Source organism: Echinops telfairi, unplaced genomic scaffold (assembly GCF_000313985.2).
Source record: "Echinops telfairi isolate 266 unplaced genomic scaffold, ASM31398v2 ScPeMD7_7424;HRSCAF=8462, whole genome shotgun sequence".
Classification (NCBI taxonomy): domain Eukaryota; kingdom Metazoa; phylum Chordata; class Mammalia; order Afrosoricida; family Tenrecidae; genus Echinops; species Echinops telfairi.
In genome coordinates, this window is record NW_022111324.1 from 53,896,070 (window position 1) to 53,913,171 (window position 17,102).

The following is a 17,102-nucleotide window of genomic DNA, read 5'->3' on the forward strand; positions in this document are numbered from 1 at the left end:
GACTTTCAGATGCTTCAGCAGGTTTCCTAAAACCATCGGGTCCTCCTGGGGAATGAACAGGTGGGGAGTCTCTTTTGCAACAAAAATGGCCCACATGCCAAAAGGATTTGGGTGCAGCCTCGCGGGGAAGCCTCTGACCCATCTGTCTCTGTGGTCTGGAAGATGAACAAGCAATCCTTAGACGTGGCTCCGACACTGCTCCAAGGACGAGCAAGCCTCCATGAGGGCTTTGTTCCGGGTCCGTTTGTTCCCGTTCCCCCCACCTCCCACCCCCAGCTCCCGGCCGGCCTGCGCAATCCATGGGATCAGAGCTTTCCAGACATTTAATGGCTCCAGGGAGCTGGTGAGGACGCTTCAAATCTTTACCTCTTCCTTGCCTTCTCGTCACTGCCTCAAATATCACCGACGTGAGGTGGAAAGGGGTGGGGAGAGCGTGGCGAGATGGAAGGGAGACAAAAGATTCTCACTCTTCCCCTACCCGACCCCCCCTTTTTTTTTAAACAGGTGCTTAAGAAATTAATTAGAGCAAATAATCACGGAGTTGTCTGAGTCCATTTTATTTGGTGCATGGAGGATCTGGCAGGGGGAAAAAAAAGAGGAGGGGGTGGGATTTTAAATAATTTTGGAGTTAAAACTGATGTAATTAGGTGCTCAGTGAACACTTAGCATCGAGCTGTGCTTATTAAAATTACTGTTTTAATCAGAACATTGCCGGAGAATCATTAATAATACAATGGCTTGATTCCCTAGAACTCCAATTAGACCTGGACTTTTAACCACCTGAGCGTAATCTGGCTCCGTCTCTGTGTGCACCACGGGGGAGGCTTCATCACTTCAGCCGTGTGGGGATGGAGCATCAGCACCACTACTTAGTGACTGCCTGAACGCTGTGTTGGGGAGCAAGTGCACGTGCTGGAGTGTGGGGGGCAGGCAATGGTGTTCCCTGAAAGGAGGGGCTGAAAGACGGAGATGAGTGTGAATGGAAGGGTCCAGGGGTAAGGCATATTCAGGGGCAATCAGAGGGAGAAAGCTGTCCTGCAGCTGTGGGCCAGGCAGACCTTATAACCCGTTCTGCGGGGAACCGGCCATGGCATCCTTGATGCACGGGAGCCCAAACCTGAACGATTCTGGCACATCCCTAGCCTTGGTTGTGGATCAGACTGCTGTGATCCACAGGGTTTTCCCTGGCTGATTTTGAGAAGTAAATTCACCAGGTCTTTCTTCCTCGTCTTTCGGAGTCTGGAAGCTCCTCTGAGCCTGTTCCACATCCCAGATGCGTGTGGCTGAGTTGCATCAGGAGGAAATCAAAGCTGAGCCTTCCACCTTAAAGCCGAGAATCTGCCATCAAACCACCCAGAGCCAAGGAGTGGCTGTTTCCCCGATGCCTTCACGCCCCAAAGCCCAAAGCCGAGCACGCCTCCCGGGAAGGGGACAGCTCTCGTGAAGCCGAGGGATGGCAGAAACCTATCAACTGTTCACTAAGTGATCACAGACACCTAAGCTAGTGAGGGGCTGGGGCTACTTTCTAACTTTCCTGCTCTGCATTTTGGGGTGTTGTCAGACAGGAAACCTGGAGGCTGGCTACATTTCTGTGGGATGCACCAGCCCTCAGGGGACACTTTGCAGGTACCCTGTCCAGACTGGTGGGGGTGGAGGGTGGGCGCATGGGGCTGTGCAGACAGGTTTGCATAGCCTGTGGCTGAGCCAGTGTTTGGGGCAGGGGGACCCTGCTCCTGCTCAAGGCTCTGGGCACAGAGTCTCCGGTTTCTCTGCACCTCTGGCTGGCGACGCAGTGTGTCAACAACATGGCATTAGCCCCTGGTTGGGGCAGAGTCCTCTGGTGGATGTCAGGGAGTGGCTGGAAGCAAAGGCAAGGGCAGCCTGCTCTCTTGCCTCCTACAGCTAGCTAACTAGTTACAGGGACATAACAAAGATGTGAAAGAAAGATTTGGGATCCTTCAAAGGCAGATACTCAGAAGTGAAAATTCATCTGGAGCCAGGCGAGGGCACGTGGAGTTAAGTGGCAGTCAGAGGGGGGCGGGACTCATCAGAGAGGGCGTGCAGTCTTTGGCAGGAGCGGCCGTGGGGGCCAGACTCCATCAGCCACAGAGTGGGCAGTGGGGCGATTCTCTCCCGCCCTTCAAGATTCGTCCTCTAACGGCTCCTGGAGAGAAGGGGAGGGGACTCCTTGACGTGCCCTTCTGTGCCCCTACCAGCAGACACTGGACGTCCGGGGGCCTGGAAGAAGGTGCCCCAGCTAGGGACATGGCTGGATAGGGTGCGTGTGGACTAGATCTCAAGCCTGACTTGCCCCTCAGCCAGATGCCCTTGTGCAATGCATCAACCCAGTGGTCATATCTGCCAGTCCAGAGGTCTCAAGTCTCTCTAAAAACCCACTGCCCTTCAGTCAGTGCTCACTTAGTGACCCCTGTGGCTTTCTGCGACTGTAACTACTGAAGGGAGTAGAAAGTCCAGTCTTTCATCTGCGAAGGTGATGGTGGTTTCGAACTGTCGACCATGAGGATTGCAGCCCAATGAGTAACCACTACACCACCAGGGCTCCTTTGCCCCCTCCTGCCCCAAGAGCCTTTAAATGTGACTGGTGGGGCTATCAAGGTTCTGGCGTAGCCAGTCCCCAGAGACAGCTTTAGATTTCTTCAATGTTTAATATTGTGGGGCCTCTGATAAGCCTTGTCTCACAAACTTTGGGCAGGTGATTGGAGACCAGCCCCGGGAGAAGGGTGGGAAGCGTGGTAAGGCACAGGAGCCACAACGAAAGGGAGACCCTTGGCAACATGGGCTGCCGTGGTGAGGATGTCACAGGACTGCGCGGTGTTTCCTTCGGTGGCACATAGAGTCAGAACCAACTTGACGGACAACGATGTAACCAACCAAACCACAACGATGACAACACACAACCCAGGAGGGCGACCGGAGCGTGCCTGGAAGGCAGGAGCTAACCGTGGGCAGAGGAGCAGAGGAGAATTCATGGAGGAGACGGGAGCTGAGGAGGGCCACATCCCACCTTGTCAAAGGCACAGTAGCCGCAACAAGCGGTGGGGTGCTCTGCAAAGAGGCAAGGGCAAGAGGGCAGGATGCTCCCATTTAGCTTTCGTTCCTTGTATATTCCTTGGCAGTCGGCATTTTCCGTCAACTCACCAACCCAAACTCCCTGCGTGGAGTTGAATCTGGCGCCGTAGAGAGCCAAGAGGGCCCAGCAGGGCTGCTCCTTCGTGTTTCTGAGGCTGTGAGTCTTCCCTGGGACAAGACAAGCTCCTCTTTCTCACTGGAGAGGCCGGAGGTTTGGAAGAGCTGACCCAGCAGGCAGCAGCGTAAGGCGTATCCCACAAGGATACCACCTGGCTCTTTAGACGTTTTCCATATAGTAAACACCCCTCCCCACCCACACAGTCAAGCAATTCTCGGCCTCTCTCAAGAAGAACCCAGTGAGGGAATTTTTCAATGAACCAACGACGTTAGCATCGCTGGGGACATCTAAGCAGTAGCTCCAGATCCAGGAGAGGTGAGGGATGGGGCTCAAGGGAGCCCCCACGCCAAGCCATCTTACAACAGGGCCAGCTCCCTAGCCCTTCCTGGATTCCCCAGCCTTCTCACCCCAGGCGGTTTATGCACAGCAGAGGGTGGGTTCGAGAGAAGGGTCTTACTGCTTCAGGAGCAAATGGTTGTATCTTCTTCTCAAGACTTCTCATGCTGCTGATCAAACATGAATGATAGCCCCCTGGTAAGCATGAACTCTCTCTCTCTCTCTCTCACACACACATACACACACACACACACACACACACGCACACGCGCGTGCACATTGTCACTTCACAAGTCTACACTCGTACCGTTACACAAACATTCACAGGAATACAAACACATATTCATCCCTGGCACCCACGCAGCCTGCCAACACTGCCACCCCACGCGCACTTCACACGCCCCCACGTCCGCTCACACTGCCGCTCCACACACAGACTCCTGTCACATGGGCACTGACCACACACAGCGCCGACAATGGAGAGAAGAAAAGGGCTGTCAGGAGCTGTCTCCCTCTGCCTTGTAGCGAAGAAGGATCAGGGCTGCCCGAGATTAAACAGAGGCGTTAAAAATGACAAACAGACTTCTAAACAGGATGAGCGTCTTAATGGAAACCACTGCGAATGGGCGAGCCACACGGCTGTCACCCAGAAATGGCCATACATCTCCTGCCAACAGATGAGATCCTAGATGCTGCTGTTTCAAACCCCATCAAATGACTTCTCTTAAAATTCATCAATAAGGAACCAAGCCCAGCCTCATAGAAGGTCCCATCACCTCCCTCCCCCTAAGGGTGGGTTCTGAGGTCGGTGGGACAGGCCTGGGTTTTTGAATTCTGTTCCTGCCCCGGCACACTTGGCTGTCTGAGCTACGCTATTCTTGTTGGGTCTCTGTTTCCTCATCTATAAAATGTCGATAATTATCTCCTTAATAGGGTTGTTGTGGAGATTAAATTAAGTCCCAGACAGCTATAATGACACTTTATAATAATAGTAATGATTTATGATGATGATCATTATTATTAATTTTTACGATGAACCCTGACTTCCTCCCTTTTGTGCTTCCCGGGGATCTAGGAGAAGCTTCCTCAATGGACATCAGGCCTGCGGGGTCAGTAGAGCAAGGGGGAGAAAAGAGATGGGAGAGCCAGGAACAGGAGCGAGAGAGGCGCAGGGGCAGGAGAAAGACAAGGGAGGAGAACGGCACGGAACACAGCCACACCAGGAAAGCACACTTGGGAAGCCGTGGTGGTGTGGTGCCCACCGCTTCCCAGGGTGACAAGAGTCAGGGGCAGCAGAGGTCCTGGAGTAGCCACTCATCTATGGTGCAGCCCTTTAGGGATTTCTGAATCCTGGTGCAGGACAAGGACTGGGAAGAGCTGAAAAGACCCACACATTAGCAAGGGCCAGAGGGAAACTGTCTAGTTGTTCATCCTGAGATGCCTCCCTGAAGCAGGGTCCATCCCAAAGCCACCCACTGCATCATAGGCAGTTTGAGGCACGTGCTCTCTCTCTTTCTTTCTCTAGCCAGGGAAACCAAAGCACAGAGAGGTGGTGGATTTTCAACTGTGTGCAGGTTAACTGTTGAGCTACTAACCACAGGGTGGATCGTTCAAACCCCACTAGCTGCCCCAAGGGAGCTAAATGAGGCCGCTTGCTCTTGTAAAAATTTAGTTACCAAAACCCTAAGAAGCAGTTCCAGCTCTCTGTCCCGTAGCGTTGCTATAACTCAGAATAGACTAGAAAGCGGTGGGTAATGTGTGCTTCCCACAGCCGAAGGAAAACCAAATAGGCCCCAACTGTACAAGCCTCTCGTCTGCGGTTTTACGATCTAGATTTAATGCTGAGAGACAAATGAGAGCCTCTTGATATCTTGTCCATCTGCCTCTCTCTTGCTTCTTAGAAGTGACAATTCCCAACACTGTCTTTGCAATATAAACGCAAACCATCCTCCAATGGTCCTCTGTCATGGCTCATGGTTAAAGTCACTTTATATGCTGACACTTCAGATGTCACCTTGGGAGGCAACACCCCTGGGCCACAGCTGACCTCTGAGGTAAGAGGGGCCTAGTAGTCTGGACTGAGAAGGACCCAGGAAGCGCTGGCCTCACCCTGGTCCTATAAATGAAATGAGATACGCCCCAGAGGAAAGCTCCTCTGGGAGCTTCAGTAATGGCAGGGCACCTGTTCAACCTCACTGACCTCAGATGCAGAAATGCCTTCCGATGACCTTGTGTGCACAGCCTCCTTTCCTACTGCTATCTGCCACCATATCTCCACGGCCACAAGATGTTTGTCGAGGGTCACGGGTAAGGCCACAGGGCTTCATGAAGTATCAAACTGCACGCACAACTGATGAAGCCAAGACAGATGCTTCAGGCAAGTCAAATTAAGAAAGTTGAGAAAAAGTATCTCCCAGACATGTGAGACTTTCTTTCCAACAAAATTCCCATATGGCTCTTGCTTGCATTACTGGGAGAGGTATTGCCCCAGTCAGGCCAAGATGGGGACAGAGGCTACAGTATCCCAAGAGGCCAGCCACGGCGGCAGTGGTAGTGACCGGAGCTAGAAACTGAGGCAGATGGTCAGGGACCATTACCTGTCACTTCTCTGGGCATTTCCTTGGGTTCCTGGCGAGTCTCACACCTAAGTGCATTAGAAAATGTAACAATAATGACACCCGGTGGCCTTCTTCTCTGTGGGGCTGTATTTCATGAAATAGAATAATGGGATGATGTTGCCGTCCTGCAAAGGTCAGGCATTGTTATTAACAAGACTCAAAGAATCTTGTTAAATCCGGAAGCTTGGAAGACAGTGCAGACTAATACGCTACACTGGAAGTGATCTGCATGCCGGCAAAGTCAGCCCTGGAACCTGCATAGCAGTTGCAGGCCACCTGGTGCTATTGTCTTGCAGCCCCTGCCCCACAAGGCCTGTGGCGCTGTCGCTCTCTTTATCTATCCATCTACCTCGAGGCACTAGCCAGACTTCCCCAGCCTGAGAGTTCTCCTCCTCATTCGTGTATTTCCTGCAAATAGATGACCCCCCCACCCCACCCAAAACCAAATACCCACTGCCATAGAGTGGGATCCAACACAGAACCACTCTATAGGACAGAGTAGAACTGCTTCCTAGGGTTTCCAACAGCGTCGACCTTTATATGAGCAGACAGCCTCGTCTTTTTCCCATAAAGCAGTTGGTGGGTTTGAACCACCAACCTTGAAGTTTGCAGCCCAATCAATTCCTAGCCTACAGCGTCCTTCCACGTGACTCCTGGGGAAGAAAATAGGCTTCTGGAAGAAGGAAAGGTGGCTGGAATGTTCTTAGTTAATCTGGGCATGCTCCAATTTGTACTAGGAGCATATATTTGCATGGTGAATTCAAGAAGCCCCAACTTTAAGAATAGTAGGTAAAATAAAATTAATTCCTGTAATCCTCTGTGATCATGCAAACTCAATATTCTTGGCTTGGCATCCAGAACAGGTTTGCCTGCCTGCTTTCCTGTTAAAATTACTCCCCCCCCCCCCCCCCCTAACGGAGCCCTGGCTATGTGGTCAGGCTGGGAGGGCATGGGGTGCACCTATTCCCCCTGGATCCTGTCTCCTGGTATTTCTTAGAGTCTCATGAAGTGGCACCAAGTAGATCAGCATTAACTATGCCTGTTTACAAATAGACAATAAACTCTCTGAGTTTCTCCCTATATCAGAATTTACTGCTGACTGTATTCTCAGCAAACTAACAGGTGATCCTCCCCCCCAAACAAAACAAAACATCAAGTGGATTTCAACACATGGCCACTCTAAAGGACAGAGTAAAGCTGCTCCTTAGAGTTTATAACAGTGTCAAGCTTTAGAGCAGAAGACAGCGCCATCTTTTATCCACAGAGCACTTGGTGGGTTTGAACCACCAACCTTGAAGTTAGCAGCCCAATGTCAAACCTACAGCGTTTCCAGTGAACTCACTACCATGGAGTCCATTCCGACTTCTCGTGACCCTATAGGACAGCGTAGGACTGCCCCTGTGTGTTTCTGAGACTGTACTTCTTGATGGAAGTAGAAAGCCTCATCTTCCATATCTCCGTAATCCTAAATATATATGCATGCTTTACCAGAAATACTAGAGAAGTTGCGAGGACAGAATTACCAGCTGGGGTGTATTCCGTGTTCTCTTGAGGGCATGAGGAACAAAGGTGGCTCAGAGGTGAAAGTATGGAAAGACTTGTCTTCCTACAAGTTCAATACTCCTGAGTGGATCTTTAGTCAACGATCGCCTCCTTACCTCCTCACGAGGTTGCTAATTAAGGAGGCAGCTCCTGGAGGTGGCTGAAGGCTGGGGCCTAACAGACATCCGGGCCTTGGAAAGGTCCACGCTGATGAATAATTCCTGAGTGGAGCAGGGAGGTGAGTGTGGCCAGGCCAATGCACAAAGCAGAAGGCCACCACTGGCTGCCTCCCCGGTCCCGTCCCGAAAGCAGTCTTGACACCAGGCGGTGATGGTTGGGTTCCTACTCCCTTGCCCCTGGGCCTCGCTTTTCCCCTGGTCCTGGAGCTGGATTCATGGATCAAAGCACGTGTGAGTTTCATTTTCCCCTGGGACACCACACCGTCTCCCTGCACACCCATCTCTCGTGCTAACCACTCCCTCTGACAGTTGCCCAGCATGACCAGGGTTCCTGGGGAGAACCGGGGACCTCCCTGAAAAGCTACTGGGGTCATGTGCCCAAAGCTTCACGTCCTCTGGCCTCATCCTTGCCCACCTATGACATGGATTCTATCATTAGCGACAGCTCACATCAAGGGGAGAATTATGGATTTCATGAGATTAGGAATCGGCCAAGGAGTTCTGGTGGGAGAGAGGATTATGAAGATTATGAATTGAGCTGCTGACCACCAGGTTAGAAGTTCAAATGCACCAGCTGCTCTGTGGGAGAAGGATGAAGCTCCCTACTCCTGTAAAGATTTGTAGTCTCAGAAACCCAAGACAGGTCTACCTTGTCCTGTGGGTTAGACTTGATGGCAGTGAGTTTGTTTTTTGTTTTTTTGAGTAAGAGGCAAAGCTCTGTTTCCAAATGTGCTGGTCCAGAGAAGTAGGTAGCTAGGTCTCCGGTTCAGAGGGTTGGTGCCCACTTGCTTGCTCTATCCTCCTGCGGGCAGGGGGCAGGGTGGTGTCTCAGGTCTGCTGGTAGTCCCACTACTCCTGTCCCCTCAGTCCTTACAGAGCAGTCCTGGAAGGAAAGACACTCACACAGCAGAGACGCTGGCACACTGTGTCCTAAGCTCCGGGTCAGGTGACCTTTCCAATTCAGCACCTTTATAAATCTTACCTAACGAAGTTAGAGTGGGGAAAGGAATTAATGAATACATGAAGGTCAAATCACTCCCTGTGGAAAATTGATGCTGACAGCAAGGGCCCAGCAGAGAGGGTGGAGAGCAGGGAGCTGGCTTTGCCCCAGTTTGAGGGAGCTGTGCGGCCCGCTGGGGTAGGGGGTGGTAAGCTGGGCTGCCAAGGGCAAGGTCAGCAGTTTGAAACCATCGGGTGCTCTGAGGGGAAAAGGGGACGCTCTCTGCGCCTAGAAAGAGTGTTCCAGTCTCTTCAACACACGCAGATGGTTCCGCTCTGGGCTGGAGGGTCGGTATGAACCGGAGCAACTGTCTGGCAGTGAGTTTGAACGTTAAAGGTTTTTGTGGAGTGGGGTAGGAGGGGGGTTAACACTTGCCAGTTCTGAAGGGCAATGAAGGCGTGGGGGTCTGCGGCAGATGGCCTGACGGCCCTGGGGTGAGGAAGCTGCACTCTACTTTGGGTCATTTCTCCCCTAAAAGTCAGTCTGGGTGTAATCTGCACACTATCTGTGTGTGGGCGTGCACACACACACACTGTCTATACAGTAACTCCTGTAGCCAATCAAGACCCTGGTCAGGCGGACTGGCTGGCTCATTCCTGCTCTCCTGGGGAACTCTGTGGCTTGTCTTGTTGTTAGCACCCACTTGTCAGCTCCTCTGTTCCCAGGTCACCACTACTTCTGTCACCACCTCAACTCCCACCCCTCTTGAGCTGTAGCTCTCAGTCTGATTGGCTCAAAGGGACCCTAGGAAGTTGGTGAGTGCCTGTTGGCTGGCCCAGGGAGGAAGGCAGAGGAGACACAGCCATGGCGGCTCATGCCCAGCACGGCAGGCTGACCTGGTCGGCAGTGACAGAGCTGGAAGGAATATGGATGAGCAAGGCAGGTATGTGGTAAAGCTCAAGGGGCACCATTGTGGACAAGGAGCTGGAGAAGCATCTACTCTTCTGGTCAATGCCACGGACTGATGGAGCCACTCTGGGGCAGGTCACAGGCTGGCTCTGACTCTCAGCTTAGGTCCTCTGGGCACAGGGGCATGAAGAGGAGGGTGAGTAATCATCCTCTCTAAGGAGAGCATGTTTATGGAAGCTCTGGGTAGGCCAGCAGAGCTGAGCTGCTCTTTCTCCCCCTTTCTGTCCCCACAGGTGTTTGAGGGTGTGACCATGCAGGCAGCGATGCTCAGAGCGACCAGCGGAGCTTGTCCATCCTGTGGAGTGATGAGGCCCAGGAGCCCCGGGCTGACCGAGAGGGGCGGATATGGTGGGGCCGAGGCTGTGGAAAGGGGGCAGAGAGACCCAGAGCCAAGAGCTGACTAAATCAACCAGCAAATAAAAGGTCACACTGATTCTCCCAGGGACCCCAGAGAGGCAGAGAGCGCTGACAATTGGCAAATGAGCCTCTCGAGTTATCTGTTTCCCTTCCTTACTCTTGTTTCCTAAGATAGAGGCTAGAAATAGACACACCTGAGGGATGACTGGGGATGAAAAATGGGGGGCTCGGAGACTCGGGGGCTCGGCCACGTGAGTGAGCAAGTGGGGTTGTTTCCCTGCGTTTGCCTCTGCCTCTGAGCAAGCACTCCCAAGGGTAATTGAATCTCCCCATCCGTCCTCCCCAAAGGCAGGTGTTACTACCATCCCCATGTTACAGAAGAGAAAACCGAGGCTTAGAGAAGACAAGCCAGGCCAGACCGGAGAGTGGCCAAGTCGAGTCTGTCCAATGCCTCCACAGAGAAGCGCTCTACAACTGCTCTACAACCCCACATTGCCCCATGTTCTTTTCTGTTATTCCTTTGCCCGACACTCCACCCCCTCTCTCCCTAACCCACAGTCGATGTGTATTGAGCACCAACAAAGCACCAAACACTGACATTTTGAGGGCAGGGAGAAGCAGCCCCGATGGAGAAGGTTGAGGTGATGGCATGGAGGCATGAAACAGCCCCCCGCACTGGCATCTACCTTGGCTGGACGACGGGATCGGCCAGGGTGCCTGCTTGGTGCAGGGGAAAGAGGACAGTGGAAGCTGGGTGCATGCTGGCCCCCTCCCAAGGCCGCTATTGCAGTGGCAGAGGCTGTGGGAGTCTGAAGTCGCTTCTGTTTGGGGGGAGGGTCCTTTCATCTTGGGAAGGGCTGGTGCTTTGAGCCCACTTCTTGAGACAGCTCCTCCGTCTGCTCTGGGCATTTCCCAAAGGCGAGGCGTTCACTCTTACCTCTGCTCCAACAGTGTCATTCTGGGATGAGTGCCTGGGCATGCCGAAGGCTCCGCTCATGCCTTCATGCTTTCTTCACTTGATCAAGGGCCCACTGCCTTGGGCACCACTTGGAGAACATTTCTCCCTCCATGACTCGTCTAGAGCCATGCCTCCTCCAGGAATCCTTCTCAGGTCCTCTCTGTTGGGTGACACCCTCTCAGCAGTTCCCAGGCCTGCATGGTGTCTGGCAACATACTGTTCGTGTGTCCGTCTTTCACAGGCATTTGCCATTCATGGGGGGACTACCTCCGTGCTATGAGCCCAGGAACAAAGACACCAACCCCCTGCCATCAACTCGACTCTAACTCAGACACCCTAGGCCACCAGGGCTTCTTGTGAGACAGTACCAAGGCTTCACTGCCATCGTCAATTCTGACTCACGGTAACTCTGAGATTGTAACAGTTTACCGGACTCCAGAGACTCATCTTTCTCCTATGGAGCTGTTGGTGGTTTCGAACGACTGACCCTGTGGTTAGTTGCCCAACAGGAGACCCCACTACCCCACCTGTAGTAGCTCCTGTAGGTTCTCAGGAAGCCTTTGATGGATGACTCGGCATCTGGCTGGCTGACTAAGGCATTGTTCTCTTCTCTGTCCATTTTTCTTTGTCCAATCTTCCTTCTGCCTGACACGCACCTCTCTGCCTCCCTCCCTCTTCTCATCATTAAGTATTATTTGAAGGGTAGGGGCTGAGTGCAGCCTGTTTACCAAGAACTAATGGCACAGCAGGCCTCCCTCCTCCTGGTGGGAATTTCAACCCCCAACCTGTTTGCAGAGGTCTTGGGGACTACAGACAGCCGGGAGGTAGCAGGTGTGAGGCAACTTGTGGCAGAGTGGCCACGACTCAGGGAATTTACAGTCCAGCCCAGAACTAATGACCTGGAGACTGCGGGCAGGTTGGACTCCTGAGCTACAGAAGTATCAGAGGGCCAGCTGGGAAAATGCAACCAAGCAGGGGCTGGAAACAGAGCTCACCCAGAGCTCACCCAGGCCTGGCACCCTGTATAGAGACCTTCTGAGCCCAGGACACGAGGGCACACTTCTCTCCCCTCACTCCTCTCTCACACCACGCCCTTCTCAGCACTGGCCCGCCCACACCCACTGGGCACATACTCAAGGCCAGAAAGGATGAGCCAAATGCCAGGTCTGCAAGGAGCACCCAAGCACATGTTATGATGGGGCCTCTGGTTGGCCCGTACCTCAAGACACACACGTAAGCAACTCTCGATGAAACACCCAAGGTGGACTCTTCTTACACCATGCCAGGGCCACTCTCCCGTCATCCCTCGGCCATCTTCTCCCCGCCCTCCCGCCACGGAGCTTCCTCCCCAATAAAAGTCGGATGCTGAGTGGCCCCAGAGAGAAACCCTGTCTGACAGCTGGCATGGATGAGCTGGTAGCCAGAACGCACAGGCCGAGAGGGAAAGCAAGGCCCCCACTCCCCAACTCCTTATGCATACAAGCACAGCGGGTCCATCCTGGCTGGGGCGTTCCAAGGACTTGCCCTGGAGCGACTGCCCAGAGGTAGGCATCCCACCTCGCTCCCTCATGGGACCTTGTGGGCCCCTAGGCCTCATCCCGCCAAAGGGCCATGATAGAGCTCCTTGCGGATGGAGCCAGAGGAAAAGAGACCGGACCCTAACCAATCCCTCCTCTTCCTACCTTAGCACCCAAGACCGGGGTGAACGTGGGTAGGCCCCGTGTCCAGCTGCCTGTGTACAACCTGCCACTTCCTCCCTGTTGGGAGCCGTGTGTGTGTGTGTGTGTGTGTGTGTGTGTGGCACAGTGCGCAACTCAGGTCTCTGGATCCCGCCTCTTTCCAGGGCTTCAGCCGCCTCTCCTTTCCATCCTGCGCCCTCCCTGGCCCCAATGCCTGGTGCTTCTCTTGGCACCTCTGACGCCTGCGTCTCCACATCGTAGCAACGGTCCCAGTCATCAGCCGATGGAAATAACTTTTCGAGACGGCTCCTCTGATGTTGCCGTCTTTTGTGTTGATCAAAACAACAAAACGAATCAGACTCTCGGCGTCTGATTGAAACCTAATTGGAAATCCAAAGTGGCACTAAATGTTATGGTCTAAATAAAACACATTCAATTACCGAGACTCAACACAGGGAGCAGGAGGGAGTGCTCCAGGCAGGAGGCTAGAACACAGGCCGCAGCACCCGGGGGTGTCGCTGCTGGGGCCCCGCTGGGGCCCCGAGCTTGGGCTGGGTCAGGCTGGAGCTGGTAGGCACATCAGGTGTTCCAGATCGTCAGGAACCTGGGGTTGGGGAGCAGACGCTGGCTGGCGGGCTGGGCCAGGCTCGGCATAGGTGGGGAGCAGGACTGAGCATTGATGAACCACCTGCACATGCTCTGCACCTGCCCTGAGTGCTGGTCAGCCTGTCATGGAAGGGGGTGGGGGAATGAGCAGGTGAGTCACCTGCTGGAACCTCAACTTGGGTCTCTTTGATCAGGGAGGGAGGGAGGGGCAGGCAGGTCTTTCCCAAAACACTGCTGCTGCTGTGTGTGCTGGGGAGTCATTTCGACCCGTGTGCAGCGTTGACTGCTCCATCAGGTTTCCTTTCGGAAGAAGATCGCAAGCCTGCCTTCAGAGCTTCCTCTAGGTGGGTTCGAACCGCCCACCTTTCAGTTAGTATTAGCGTTCTCCCCACGGCCCTGCATCTAAATCTGGGCTCTGCCTCCTGAGTCTGGCTGCGGTCATTTCAATGCTGAGCCTCGATTCTCCCACCTCCCAGGGTGGCTGTCAGGATGTAGGTCGTATTTGCGCCCAAGGACCAACAGAAGCCTTCACTTCCTCAGGGCAGCGCCCGTCCTCTCCACTCTGGTCCCAAACCAAGCTCACTGCACCGTGTCCACCTAGAGCGACCCTATACGACAGGGTATAGAACCACCCCTGTGAGTTTCAGACCCCGTCAACTCTTCACAGGAGTAGAAAGCCTTATCTTTTCCTCGAGGAGTAGGCTGGCGGTTTTGAACTGCCAATCTTGCATTTAGCGGCCCAATGGGTAATCCACTATGCCATGGTCTCACCCACCACTCTGATCACCGTAGCCCTATCAGGCACTACGCACATGGGGCCTTCAACTCCATGGGGACGGGCAGTGAAGAGCGACTGGGTTCTCTAGCTGCCAGGAGCTTTGAAAGCTGCCTTGGAGCCCTTCCCTAAACTTGGAGCGAGTGGAGGGAGAACGGCAGCCAGGGGGCGACATTACCAGGTGCAGACTTGGCTCCTGGAGAGGAAGGGTGGAGTCCTGGCCCTGGCGCCTATGGACTTTGCGGCCCTTGGCAAATGACTTAGCAAGACTGGATTTCAGTTTCTTATCTGTAAGAAAGTCAAGGACAATAATACTTATGGCATGGGATTGCTGTTTTAGCTGAGGTCATGTTTGTCCACTGAAATAAGAAAAATACTGCACGGATATTAGAGAGATTTCAACACCGCGTAAGTGAGGCAGAGCTGAGAGACAGGGCGAGTGGTCAGGTTGCTTTTTGAGGTGTGGCTCTATGCCAAGCACCATGTGCAGGGCTGGGCCTGGGGATTATGCATGTGTCACACACAGCCGTAAAACTATAATTGCTGCCAGGAGCATTAACACGAATAAAGCAGGTTATATGACTGCGGAGTGCTTTCTGACGTACTAATTCATTTCATTTCGTCCTCAGGTGATACGGTAATTGTGCCGTTTTACAGAGGAGGAAACCGAAGGACAGAGCGACGAAGCAGCTTGCAGTAGGTCACACAGCTATGAGATAGATGGGAACTAGGACTTGAGAGACTCCCGGCAGCTCCAGAGCCCACACTCTTCATGCTGCTTCTCCTTATGCTGCCTGCGTGGCTCTTGGCTTCTCCCCACTCTGGCTTGAGCCTGTCCCCCCTGGTGAGCTCCTTCTTAGGCACCATGAAGAGCAGCACTCCTCTGATAAACCCGGGGCAGCCGGAGCCAGGAAGGGCTTCTCATCTTCCCGAGATCATCCGTGAGTTCTCAACCAGCTGGGGATTTGTGTGCCCGGATAAAAATGGAACCACGCCTGGAGATCAGGTCTCTCCCAGACCACCACAATCTCAGGACACACTGCCCTGTCTGTGCCAACACTGCCCGGCCTCTATGGTTGTCCATTAGGACGACACCGTCCCCTCTGGACTATGACCTCCCTAAAAGCAGAGACTCCCATTTCCCAGGCTTTCCCGAGGCTGCACCAATGCACACACACCACACATACACCACCTGGGTTATTGCACTGGGAAGAGAGGATAGAAATGGAGGAGGTGCCTGTTTTCGGGGCAGCCCTGTTTCTGAGATCTTTGCTGGAATATCACTTAGGAAGATAGCCTGCATATGTAAATGACAACTCTATGCATTATACACGATAGGGGCTTAATGGTTGGTTGAATGCATGAATCTATGTATGCAAATGATATGCAAACCTTTACTTATTTTAATTTGACCCTTGGGGATATCTTCAGGGCCCAGATTGTCTAAATTTTTTTATATTAACATTTAAATTTTTTTGATTTATGTATCACAAATCACAACAAATATATGCATGTCTATGTCTATATATATACATATATATTTCAAAAAGTTCATGGAAAACTCTATTCCCTTTTCATTCCATTTTTCTCTAAGTGTTTGAAGCCTCCGTGTGTATGTGTGTGTGTGTACACTCACTGCCATAGAGTCGATGTTGATACATAATAATCTTCTAGAACAGGACAGAACTGCCCCCCTTTACAGAGTGGAATACCCTGCCTTTCTCCTGGTGAGCGGTCGGTGGTTTGGAACTGCTAACCTTGAGGTTAGCATGATGCCGTGAGGTCTGTGTGTGTTTCTAAACCATCTGCCATTTCAATGTATTTCATGTGTACAATTGAGTGGTGTTCGCTACGTTCTTCATTCTGGGCAACCAGCACCAGCATTACCTTGTGGAGCTTCACACGCCCTTAATGGAAGCTTGGTGTCCCCCAAAGAATGTCTGCCCCCTGCTGCGCCCCTGGCCACTTCACGGCCCTGGTAACCACGTGGACATGTGGGCCCCAGACAGTCTCCTACTGTGGATGTTCCAAGCTCACACGTTGGTCCTTCTGTGACACTTATTTCTCCCAGCATGCTTCCGAGGTCCATCTGGGCTGGGTCACGATCAGGCTTCTTTGTCCTTGCTCTCTGGCCCACACAGAGAGGAATGGTGTCAAGTTGGGGAAAGAATGTACCCCACCTCCTCTCTGGTTAATCAGGAAAAACCTGGGTTCTGTTGGCAATCTAGAGGGTGCCCTAGACAGATGTCCCTCCACTCTGGGCATCAGTCCCCCCAGGGTCTGGTGATCCTGGTGGCCCGGCGGCGGCACTGAGATGTTTCCTCTCTCAGTCCCAGGGCCATCCAATCTCTGGGCAGTCTGTGCCAGCCTTCAGCAGAGAGAGAAAGCAAATCCCTGGCCAAGAATTAGAGACAGAGTCTCCTGGCCCTGCCCGTTTAGAGAAATGCGATTTTGGCATAGGTTCTCTCAGGCCCGGCATTGCGTTCAGTCACTGCTTTCCAAACCAAAGGATTTTAAAACAAGAGGCTGGAGTTTTCTATCAAATACAACAAGCCAAGCGGCTGATTAATAGGGTAGGTTTGCATTTCCTTTCCCGCATGGGAAAATATTTATTGAAAAAAACCCAAAACACCCCAATGAGAATATTAATCACCAGGAATCAGCTCTGGGTCAGCCTCCTTGTTCCCTACGATTTGGGGACTAGGGAAGAGCAAGGGAAAAGATAAACCCAGGCTGGGGGTGGCCCCTGGTCTCTGCAGCACCCCGACCAGGAAGGCAGGGTGCATGCAGCCCCCCTCTCTGCCGGCCTGAGGGAACGACACCTGAAGTCAAGCGTTCCACATCTGGGCTGGCCTGGGGTCCCTTATGCTTAACCAGAAACACATGTGCCGCATTGGCTGGGATTGAAAGTGACACGTTCAAAAACAAAAGCGCA

At 52.9% G+C, this 17,102-nt stretch overlaps 1 protein-coding gene across 1 annotated transcript in view; it reads right to left on the bottom strand.

Moving 5' to 3' along the window:
- Positions 1 to 17,102, bottom strand: part of PLXNA2 (plexin A2) — a 234,164-nt gene that overhangs the window by 118,044 nt on the left and 99,018 nt on the right. The window contains exons 4-5 of the mRNA XM_004699851.4: positions 13,410 to 13,422; positions 11,321 to 11,339 (exon numbers count right to left, since the gene is read on the bottom strand). Coding sequence (XP_004699908.3) covers positions 11,321 to 11,339; positions 13,410 to 13,422 — 32 coding nt within the window. The remainder of the gene's footprint in view (positions 1 to 11,320; positions 11,340 to 13,409; positions 13,423 to 17,102) is intronic.